The following is a 10,409-nucleotide window of genomic DNA, read 5'->3' on the forward strand; positions in this document are numbered from 1 at the left end:
GTCACGCTGCCAGTCTCTGTTTTCCTGGGTGTTCCCTAGTAAGCTCACTTCCCTTTAGGCACTTCACCATAGGCACTTTAATTCCTCTAGTCTGGTTCTGTCTTCACAGTAATTGCACTCCAATTAAATTGCACAGGTGTTGACAATCCTCTGTCATTAGTTTCCCTATATAGAGCTGTCTTTCTCTGTTGTCATTATGGAGTCCTTACCCTATGTGTGAGTTGTGCTCGTCTCCCGAGTTTTCCCTTTACCTTCTTGTTCCTCTGAGTTTCCTATCCGTTTCATCCGGTTCCCTCTTTTGTTTGGTTTGTCTCTCATGACTGTTTATTTTGTATTTTTCCTTTCTGTAAATAAATCCCATACTTGCAATTGGATCCTACCCTCGTTTTGTGTTTCTCCCATAACCTGTACCGTGACAGAAGGACTCCATCAAACAAGGATCCAGCGGTATGTCTGCTGCCATGTCTTCATCAGCCAGCAAGCGTAATGGTTTTGAGGGCTCTCGCCAAGTGGTGTTCCGGGGGACCAGGGGAGGTCGCTCCGGAGCAAGCGGTCGAGAGGAGGTCCGGCAGCGATCGCCACTGTGGCCTCCCATCGAACCGGGATTCGGATGGGGGCTGTCATTTCCCCAGGATGTCCCGAGAGGAGAGGGGAGATACAGATCAGCTGAGCCAGCGCCGTGGTACCAGATGGCCGCCAGTCCTGTGCAGCGGCACCAAATGGCCGCCAACCAAGCGACGCTGCGTGGCCTGGCCGCCAGCTCAGCGCCACAGCACAAGATGGCCGCCAGCTCAGCGCCACAGCACAGGATGGCCGCCACCCCAGCCCCACAGCACAGGATGGCCGCCAGCCCAGCCCCACAACCCAAGATGGCCGCCAACCCAGCGCCACAACCCAAGATGGCCGCTAACCCAGCGCCACAACCCAAGATGGCCGCTAACCCAGCGCCACAACCCAAGATGGCCGCTAACCCAGCGCCACAACCCAAGATGGCCGCCAGCCTAGCGCCACAGCCCAAGAGGGCCGCCAGCCCAGCACCACAGCACAAGATGGCCGACTCAACGCCACAGACTCTCCATCGTAGAGGGCGGAGGAGGAGACAGGCAGCTACTGTTCCTCAGGACCCGGAGGACGTTCCCGAGCGGGCCCGCTGCCGTCCAGGAGGACGTTCCCGATGCGGTGCCCGCTGCTGTTCCGGAGGCCGAGGCGGTGGCCGTTCCCGATGCGGTGCCCGCTCCTGTTCCGGAGGCCGAGGCGGTGCCCGAGGCCGTTCCCGATGCGGTGCCCGCTCCTGTTCCGGAGGCCGAGGCGGTGGCCGAGGCCGTTCCCGATGCGGTGCCCGCTGCTGTTCCGGAGGCCGAGGCGGTGGCCGAGGCCGTTCCCGATGCGGTGCCCGCTGCTGTTCCGGAGGCCGAGGTGGTGCCCGATGCTATTCCGGAGGCCGAGGCGGTGCCTGAGGCCGTTCCCGATGCGGTGCTCGCTGCTGTTCCGGAGGCCGAGGTGGTGCCCGATGCTGTTCCGGAGGCCGAGGCGGTGCCCGAGGCCGTTCCCGATGCGGTGCCCGCTGCTGTTCCGGAGGCCGAGGCGATGCCCGAGGCCGTTCCCAATGCGGTGCCCGCTGCTGTTCCGGAGGCCGAGGCGGTGGCCGAGGCCGTTCCCGATGCGGTGCCCGCTGCTGTTCCGGAGGCCGAGGCGGTGCCTGAGGCCGTTCCCGATGCGGTGCTCGCTGCTGTTCCGGAGGCCGAGGTGGTGCCCGATGCTGTTCCGGAGGCCGAGGCGGTGCCTGAGGCCGTTCCCGATGCGGTGCTCGCTGCTGTTCCGGAGGCCGAGGTGGTGCCCGATGCTATTCCGGAGGCCGAGGCGGTGCCCGAGGCCGTTCCCGATGCGGTGCTCGCTGCTGTTCCGGAGGCCGAGGTGGTGCCCGATGCTGTTCCGGAGGCCGAGGCGGTGCCCGAGGCCGTTCCCGATGCGGTGCCCGCTGCTGTTCCGGAGGCCGAGGCGATGCCCGAGGCCGTTCCCGATGCGGTGCCCGCTGCTGTTCCGGAGGCCGAGGCGGTGGCCGAGGCCGTTCCCGATGCGGTGCCCGCTGCTGTTCCGGAGGCCGAGGCGGTGCCTGAGGCCGTTCCCGATGCGGTGCTCGCTGCTGTTCCGGAGGCCGAGGTGGTGCCCGATGCTGTTCCGGAGGCCGAGGCGGTGCCTGAGGCCGTTCCCGATGCGGTGCTCGCTGCTGTTCCAGAGGCCGAGGCGGTGCCCGATGCCGTTCCGGTGCCCGAGGCGGTGCCCGATGCCGAGGCGGTGCCCGATGCTGTTCCAGAGGCCGATGCCGAGGCGGTGCCCGATGCTGTTCCGGAGGGCGAGGCAGGGCCCGTAGCCGAGGCGGTGTCCGTTGCGGTTCCGGAGCCCGATGCAGTTTCCGAGGCGGTGCTCGAGGCCGATGCGGTGCCCGAGGCTGTTCTCGAGGAGGTGCTCGATGCTGTTCGAGAGGCCGATGCTGTTCCCGAGGCGGTGCCCGATGCGGTGCCCGATGCAGTTCCCGAGGCGGAGCCCGATGCAGTTCCCGAGGCGGAGCCCGATGCAGTTCCCGAGGCGGAGCCCGATGCAGTTCCCGAGGCGGAGCCCGATGCAGTTCCCGAGGCGGTGCCCGATGCAGTTCCCGAGGCGGTGCCCGAGGCTGTTCGAGAGGCCGAGGCTCTTCCTGAGGCGGTGCCCGATGCCGTTCCGGTGCCCGAGGCGGTGCCCGATGCCGAGGCGGTGCCCGATGCTGTTCCAGAGGCCGATGCCGAGGCGGTGCCCGATGCTGTTCCGGAGGGCGAGGCAGGGCCCGTAGCCGAGGCGGTGTCCGTTGCGGTTCCGGAGACCGAGGCGGGGCCCGAAACCGTTCCCGATGCGGTGCCGGAGGCCGTTCCCGATGCGGTGCCCGAGACCGCTTCGTCCTGGGGGACTCCGACGGTGACCATGAGGACGTGGTGGTCATCCGCTCCGCCCTGGGGGACTCTGGCGGTGACCAAGAGGACGTGGTGGTCATCCGCTTCGCCCTGGGGGACTTCGGCCGTGACCACGTGGAGGTGGTGGCCTTCCACTCCGCCCTGGGGGGGCTTCTGCTTTGACCACATGGGTGTGATGGCCCTCTGTTCCGCCCGGGTGGGCATCACCTAATGTCCTCCATTTACCTATGTTTTTGTTTTCATTTGTTTTTCTATTTTCCTCCGTTGGACCTGGCCCTCCGTCCCTCCCCTCTTTCCTTCCGCCGGTCCACCACCCTCCTGGACTCCTTGTTTTGTGTTGCACCTTTCCTGCCTCTACCTTTCCATTTCTCCTGGTTGCTCCTGTCCCTGTTTTCTGTCCCTCCGTCCCTCCCCCTGTTCCGCCGCCGCTCCACCTCCCTCCTGCCTCTTTTTCTGTTGGGGTTTTCCGGGGTTTAGGTGGAGCATCTGGTAGCTGCTCCGTAGGGGAGGGGGTAATGTCACGCTGCCAGTCTCTGTTTTCCTGGGTGTTCCCTAGTAAGCTCACTTCCCTTTAGGCACTTCACCATAGGCACTTTAATTCCTCTAGTCTGGTTCTGTCTTCACAGTAATTGCACTCCAATTAAATTGCACAGGTGTTGACAATCCTCTGTCATTAGTTTCCCTATATAGAGCTGTCTTTCTCTGTTGTCATTATGGAGTCCTTACCCTATGTGTGAGTTGTGCTCGTCTCCCGAGTTTTCCCTTTACCTTCTTGTTCCTCTGAGTTTCCTATCCGTTTCATCCGGTTCCCTCTTTTGTTTGGTTTGTCTCTCATGACTGTTTATTTTGTATTTTTCCTTTCTGTAAATAAATCCCATACTTGCAATTGGATCCTACCCTCGTTTTGTGTTTCTCCCATAACCTGTACCGTGACAGTTTTCAACTCCAGAGTCTCCCAGTTTATTCTCACTCAGGTCCAGTTCTCTCAGGTGTGATGGGTTTGATTTCAGAGCTGAAGTCAGAGCTGAACATCCTTCATCTGTCATTTTACAGCCTCTTAACCTAGATTGAGGAAAAGAGAAAAACTGAAAATAAAACATTCTGTAAAGACATAGAAAGAAAGTCATCTTGACTTCACCAGATCAGAAAATACTCTATAAATAAAATACTATATTATGTTTCTGTAATACTGCATCCACGCAGACTGAAGACAGAAAGAGAACAGACAATGAATCAGATCTATGAGGATCAATTAAGATTTTGGAGGATTTAGATTGTTCGCCTGACTGTAATTTGTCATCTGAAAGTCACACTTGAAATTCTCACGAACAGCATTGAAGTTATAAAGCAATACTTTATTTAAGTATTGATTTAATGATTTGTTTCACATCAATTTTAAGACCGATTCTTTTATGTAAATGTCACCTTTCGCTCAACGGGGCAAATGTGTTTAGGTCTGCTGTTCCCAGCTACTTACAGTAAGGTTTAAACATAAAGGTAAAAAAAAAAAAATTATATATATATATATATATATATATATATATATATGTGTGTGTGTGTGTGTGTGTATATAAATATATATATATATATATATATATATATATATATATAATAACAAATATATATATTAGGGGTGTTGCGATATACCTTAGTTGGCGATAACCGTGATATTCAAAGCAACAATTATCAATATTGTGTTCATTTAATATGTGATGATATACCGGTATTAGAATTAAACGCAATATTAAAAATAAACAGTTCTCTTATGATAATTAATTGATTAATCTTATGTCATGTTAATTTCAGCATTTACTTATGCATAATTAAAATCAAAAGTTGTGTCTTCAAACATTAATGCAATGTGAACTAACATAAAAAATGAAAGGCTATTATAATTAACATGAACAAATATTTAAACATTTTGTAATAAATGTATTGTATGTATTTACATCTTATTGTAAAGTGTTACCATTTATATTTATTCATCATATTGTTGAATTTGACAGTATTTTGTCTCTTGTTAATTCATAGGAGCTTCAAAGAAGACAGAATAAGCCAGAGTCTTGTGTCCTGCGTTTTTCAGTATACACACAACCGGCGCAAAACAAAATAACAAAATAACAAATAATTTGACTTATATCTTTTTCCACCAAGGTTTCTATAGATAAATAACAATAGCGATATTGTGAATTATTATGGCCACAATAACCGTGATATGAAAAATCTAATATCATGACAGCCCTAATCTAGAACAATTATGGAATTTATCTGTTGTCACATCTTACTTCAGTATCTCCAATTTACACATAATATTCTCCAGTCCAATGCAGAGCTGCTTTACTCCTGAATCCTGTAGATTATTATCGCTCATATTCAGCTCTATCAGACTATTATCTGACCAGAGAGCTTTGGCCAAATTTGAACAGCTCTCATCTGTTAAATTACAATCATTTAGCCTAGAAGAGAAATAAAGAAAACACAGAATACAAGTTATTCTGAGTAGTGTTTAAAAATATTGTAACACCCAATTTAAATGAATGATTAAGAACTATAGTGATTTTTTTACTTATATTACTTACAGAGCTCTTTTGGAGATTTTCAAAACTTCCATTAGCCTAAAGAGACACTCGTCTGATTTCTTGAACTTCTGAAGCTCAAACTCCTCCAGCTCTTCCTCTGATGTCAACAAAACGAAAGCCACAGCAGACCACTGAGCAGGAGAAAGATCAGAAGATGAGAGACTTCCTTCTCTAAGGTGGGTCTGAATCTCTTTCACCAGAGTTTGGTCGTTCAGTTCATTCAGACAGTAGAACAGATTGATGGATCTCTCTGGAGACATCTTCTTATCTTCTAATTTCTCCTTGATGTACTGAACTATTTTCCTGTTACTCTGTTCATTGCTGTATTGCTGTGTCAACAGACCTGGTAAGAGTAGTCGATTGGATTGGAGTGACAGACCAAGAAGAAAGCGAAGGAAAAGATCCAGGTGTCCAGTTTCACTCTCAAGTGCCTTGTCCACTGCAGTCTTGAGCAAATCAATCATGGTTCCATTTTTGTTTTCTTGTTCTGTAGATTCATGTTGATTAAACACACTTTTCTTGTGAATGTCTAGAAACAGATGTGCATAAAGGGCTGCAACAAACTCTTGAATACTCAAGTGAACAAAGCAGAAAGTGGTGCCAAGAATGATCCCTGCTTCCTCCTTAAAGATCTGGGTACACATGCCTGAATACACTGATGCTTTAGATTTATCAATACCGCATTCTTCCAGATCTTTGTCATAAAAGAGCAGATTATTTCTCTGCAGCTGATGAAATGCCAGTTTCCCCAGTGAAAGGATGGCATCTTTATCCCAGGAAACATCTGGTGCGTATTCGCCATCATATTTTCGTCTGCTCTGCAGCATCTGAAAGCGGACAAAGTGTGTGTACATTTGTGTCAGAGTCTTGGGAGTGTCTTCAGCATTTGATTTCTGCAGTGTTCTCAAGGAGTCATCAGCCTGATTTCTCACATCATTATTTATTTTCTCCTCTAAAATGTTCTGGAGAACAGTGGCTGTAATCCAGCAGAAGACTGGTATGTATTACATGATAAAAAGACTCTTTGATTGTTTAACATGATCAATAATTTCACTGGCCAGATCCGCATCTGTGAATCTTTTTCTGAAGTACTCCTCCTTTTGTGCATCATTGAATCCTCGTATCTCTGTCACGCGGTCGATACAGTCAGGAGGAATCTTGCTGACAGCTGCTGGTCTGGTGGTGATCCAGATGAGAGCAGAAGGAAGCAGATTTCCCTTGATCAGGTTTGTGAGGAGAACATCCAGAGAGACTTGTGATGTTACATCACGACAAATCTCATTACCCTCAAAGTTTAGAGGAAGACGACATTCATCCAAACCATCAAGGATGAACAGTAATTTAAATTTATAATTTCTTGCAAGGTTTAGTCCTTTTATCTCTGGGAAAAACTGACTTATAAGTCTTGTCAAGCTTTGTGTTTCTTTCTCCTTTAAGTTAATTTCTCGAAATACAAGAGGAAATATGAAAGTAATGTCCTGATTTTCTTTACCGTCAGCCCAATCCACAATAAACTTTTGCACAGAGATTGATTTTCCGATGCCAGCAACTCCTGTTGTCAGTACAGTTCTGATCTCCTTGTCTTGTTCAGGTGCTTCAAACAAATTTTTGCATTCAACTGGAATCTCTTTGGAAGTGGAATCAACTTGAAGTGATTGATGTCGCCTATCAGCAGCTTGAACTTGTCTTACTTCATGTTGGATATTGACTTGTTTACTAACACTCAGAGTCATACAGAGATCTGTGTAGATGTTCTTCAGAAGCTTGGAGTCACCATGCTTTGCAATTCCTTCAGATACAGATTGATATTTCTTCTTCAGGTTTGATTTTAGTGGTCGCTGATGAATGAGGACCAGCTCATCTAACACACAAACAAGAAGAAAAAAACATAAAATATAAAATGGTGCATATCTTGATGCATACATTTCTAAGTGAGAATGGTAAATTGGTTATGCCTATGAACCTCTTACCTTGTAGTGCATCTGCAGCCTCACATTGATTCAAATCTTTTAGGAAGAAGAGTGTGATATCAAGAGTTGCTTCTTTGATATCACGCATCTCCTCTATAAAGTCCTGCACAAAGTACTGTGTATTCTCTCTATTTAATATTTTTTTAAACTTTTGCAGCTCATTCTTCAGAAATGCAGTTATTTTTTTCTCAAGATCCTGAAAACAAATTAAGAAAAAATGAGTACTACCTACTCATTTAAAACATATTAAAATATAAACAATTTATGTGTAGTACATATGACAGGCAAACAATGCACTCATGAAGTTTCCCAGCACTGACAGAATAAACTATCAGAAAGGTAAAGTGCTGGTGAATGCAAACAAACAAACAGAGAGACCCAATAATCTTGTATGAATCAAAAAAAAAAAAAAAACATTATTTTTGGTATCTTGGTTAATGTGCTTTTGTATTCACTGCCATTAATTTGTCACACAGCTGAAACATCTACTATTTTATTTTTGAGTTGAGATTTAAAAGAGGGATTGTTAGAACATCAGTTAACAAGAGGGGAAAAAAAATCTGTTTATATTAAGTAAAGTTTTAAAAAGTATAAAAAAAAAAAGGAATTTGTACAATAACCTATTTGTATGTTAATTAATTAATTTAATAATGAATTGCAGCATTTATGAACTTCTACTTGCCTTGAAGATCCAGAGGAGATTTTCTCTGAAATTCTTGCGGTTGCTGTAATTCTTGTAGTTTGAGTCCGATTTCTCAAACTGAACCCTGGTAGCAAAATAAAGGTGGATTTTTTTTTGTTGTTTTTTTTATCCATACTATTGGCTCAGTTACTAGGAGGGGCAGAGTTATGTGGATGCACCATGCTCTTGGCTGTAATAACAGACTTTAATACAGCATATGAATTCCTCAGGAACCTGATGATTCAAATGTATGATCTTTTTTAATGGTGCAGAATTTAACTAAAAAAAAAAGGTATTGTTTTTAATATTTTCATTGTTATATGGATCACTGAACATAATCAATTTGCTTCAAAAAGCACATTATATTTTAACACTATGTTACATTTTTTGACTTATTTTTCAAATTACAAATTTGTAGATCCATTTATTTAGTAATTTATTGTAGTAAATTTGAAAAAAAAAAATCAGTGGTAAATTGTGTTTTTACCTGTTGAGAAGAAAAGTTGCCAGTTCCACATCACTCTTCAATCCCTTCTGTGCTTTCAGAGCTTCCCACCGTTTAATTTCAGCACCAATATTAACTGTGGTCTTATGTCCTTTGTTACTAAACCACACACAAAAAGAAGAAAATCACACAAAAAATAACAGTTTAACAGCTGTCAATATCATATGATCAAACCATTGCTAAACCAGCTGCTTACTGCTACCTACAGAACTGTATTAGCGCAGAAAATGGTTGATGGGAAATACAGTTTTATGATTAAAAAAATAAAAACAGAACACATGAAATACCTTTTGGCAGGTGATGGTCTTTTCTCATTGACGTCTGATCCATCTCCCTTTGAATGGTCACTCTTTACAGACACAAAGCTGCATACATGCAAGTCAGATTTTTCACTTATGAGTAAAAAAAAAAAAACACTAGGTACTTCAGTCATATATCAGTCAGAGGTCTTGTGTTGCAAACTAGCTGTTCTGTATTTTTATAATGAATGTATGAACCCTAGTTGCTACCTGTGTAACTAAATAAATATGTTCAATAAAGATTAAACAGTTTGCAATACATTAAGTTCTGTGATTCATTTTTGTATTTAATCAAGTTCTATTACATGCATCACAGTGAGGAAATAATATCATAATGCAAAAGATGAATTACCTTTTTTTGTTGTTTTGATGATATTGCAGTACAATGACAATTATTTCAGCAAATCTTACAGAATTAAATCATACATGTTGATTTAATTCTCTACAGTGTGTTATGCATGATGACAGATTTGGCTTAATTTAGTAATAAAAAAAAACAATGGATCACTGTAAGATGGTTGGAGGAAGATAACAAATACCTCTTGTTACATGGTGTTTTTTCTCTGAAGTTCGGTACATTACCCTTTGAACGGTCACTCTTCACAGACACAGAGCTGGACACATGAGAACCTGATCTAATGACACAAAGAACAGAGAGAAAAAAAACACTATTACAGGAGATTCTTCCAGCTACATTGCCAAGCTTTCACATAACAGCTCACATATAATATTCAAGTCACTGTATGAACAAATAATCTACTGTACCTTCATTGTTGTATCACTCAATTTGACTACGGGGTTGGGGTTGAGATATAGATTGGCTTGTTTATTAATGTTAAATAATATTATTAAATAATTAAACACTGGATCACTGTAAAATGCATTGAGAAACTGCTTTGAGATGAAATACCTCTTGTTACATGGTGTTTCCTCCCGGAAGTTCGATACAATACCCTTTGAACAGTCAGTCTTCACAGACACAGAGCTGGACACATGTGAACCTGATCTTACACTAATGACAAAAAAAAAAAAAAAAAAATTAAGAAGTACAGGGGTTATTTCAGTCTCATTTGAAGATGAGTTGTAAATGGTAATTAAATGCAATATGGATGTACATTTATTGTATTATTAATTCAAGATCTATCACATACAACACAGTGAAAACATTAATGGTTTCAGTTTACTTTGTCTTCATTAGAAAATTGTTTCTGGCCTCACCATACAATACATAAAAGACAGTGTATTAATACACATTTTTAAAAAAGACATGAAGCACTAATTTAAAAGCATATACACAATTTAAAGAATGTAACAAAGCGTGTAGAATTCCTTCTGGTTTGTGATGGTGTTTCCTCATTAAATGACACACACACAGCAAAATCTCCAGTGTTAATTTAACACTCTGAGTGTGGAGTCTGTGGACTCATAT

General features: G+C 44.5%; 2 protein-coding genes across 2 annotated transcripts; both read right to left on the bottom strand.

Annotated features, from left to right (window-relative positions):
- Nucleotides 1-3,838: 3,838 nt before the first annotated feature.
- On the bottom strand, nt 3,839-6,457 carry LOC113078153 (NACHT, LRR and PYD domains-containing protein 3-like). The gene is made up of 3 exons (XM_026250469.1): nt 5,525-6,457; nt 5,231-5,401; nt 3,839-4,007 (listed from the first exon to the last, which is right to left on the bottom strand). Exons 1-3 carry the CDS (start codon nt 6,376-6,378, stop codon nt 3,839-3,841), a joined length of 1,194 nt encoding a protein of 397 aa, XP_026106254.1. The 5' UTR covers nt 6,379-6,457.
- A 71-nt stretch (nt 6,458-6,528) lies between these two features.
- LOC113078154 (NLR family CARD domain-containing protein 3-like) lies at nt 6,529-9,041 on the bottom strand. The gene is made up of 5 exons (XM_026250470.1): nt 8,969-9,041; nt 8,664-8,780; nt 8,177-8,261; nt 7,495-7,690; nt 6,529-7,385 (listed from the first exon to the last, which is right to left on the bottom strand). Exons 4-5 carry the CDS (start codon nt 7,580-7,582, stop codon nt 6,529-6,531), a joined length of 945 nt encoding a protein of 314 aa, XP_026106255.1. The 5' UTR covers nt 7,583-7,690; nt 8,177-8,261; nt 8,664-8,780; nt 8,969-9,041.
- Nucleotides 9,042-10,409: the final 1,368 nt, after the last annotated feature.

Source organism: Carassius auratus, unplaced genomic scaffold (genome assembly GCF_003368295.1).
Source record: "Carassius auratus strain Wakin unplaced genomic scaffold, ASM336829v1 scaf_tig00024428, whole genome shotgun sequence".
In the NCBI taxonomy this organism is placed as follows: Eukaryota; Metazoa; Chordata; class Actinopteri; order Cypriniformes; family Cyprinidae; genus Carassius; species Carassius auratus.

What these genes read in the sequence shown, in the direction of transcription:
- LOC113078154 (XM_026250470.1), bottom strand. Translation starts at nt 7,582, where the DNA reads ATGCGTGATATCAAAGAAGCAACTCTTGATATCACACTCTTCTTCCTA. An exon ending in GGCTGCAGATGCACTACAAG is followed by an intron (nt 7,386 to 7,494) that starts GTAAGAGGTTCA and finishes TTTGTGTGTTAG; the next exon opens with ATGAGCTGGTCCTCATTCAT.
- LOC113078153 (XM_026250469.1), bottom strand. Translation starts at nt 6,378, where the DNA reads ATGTACACACACTTTGTCCGCTTTCAGATGCTGCAGAGCAGACGAAAA. An exon ending in AAAATCTCCAAAAGAGCTCT is followed by an intron (nt 5,402 to 5,524) that starts GTAAGTAATATA and finishes TTTCTCTTCTAG; the next exon opens with GCTAAATGATTGTAATTTAA. An exon ending in TGTAAATTGGAGATACTGAA is followed by an intron (nt 4,008 to 5,230) that starts GTAAGATGTGAC and finishes TCCTCAATCTAG; the next exon opens with GTTAAGAGGCTGTAAAATGA.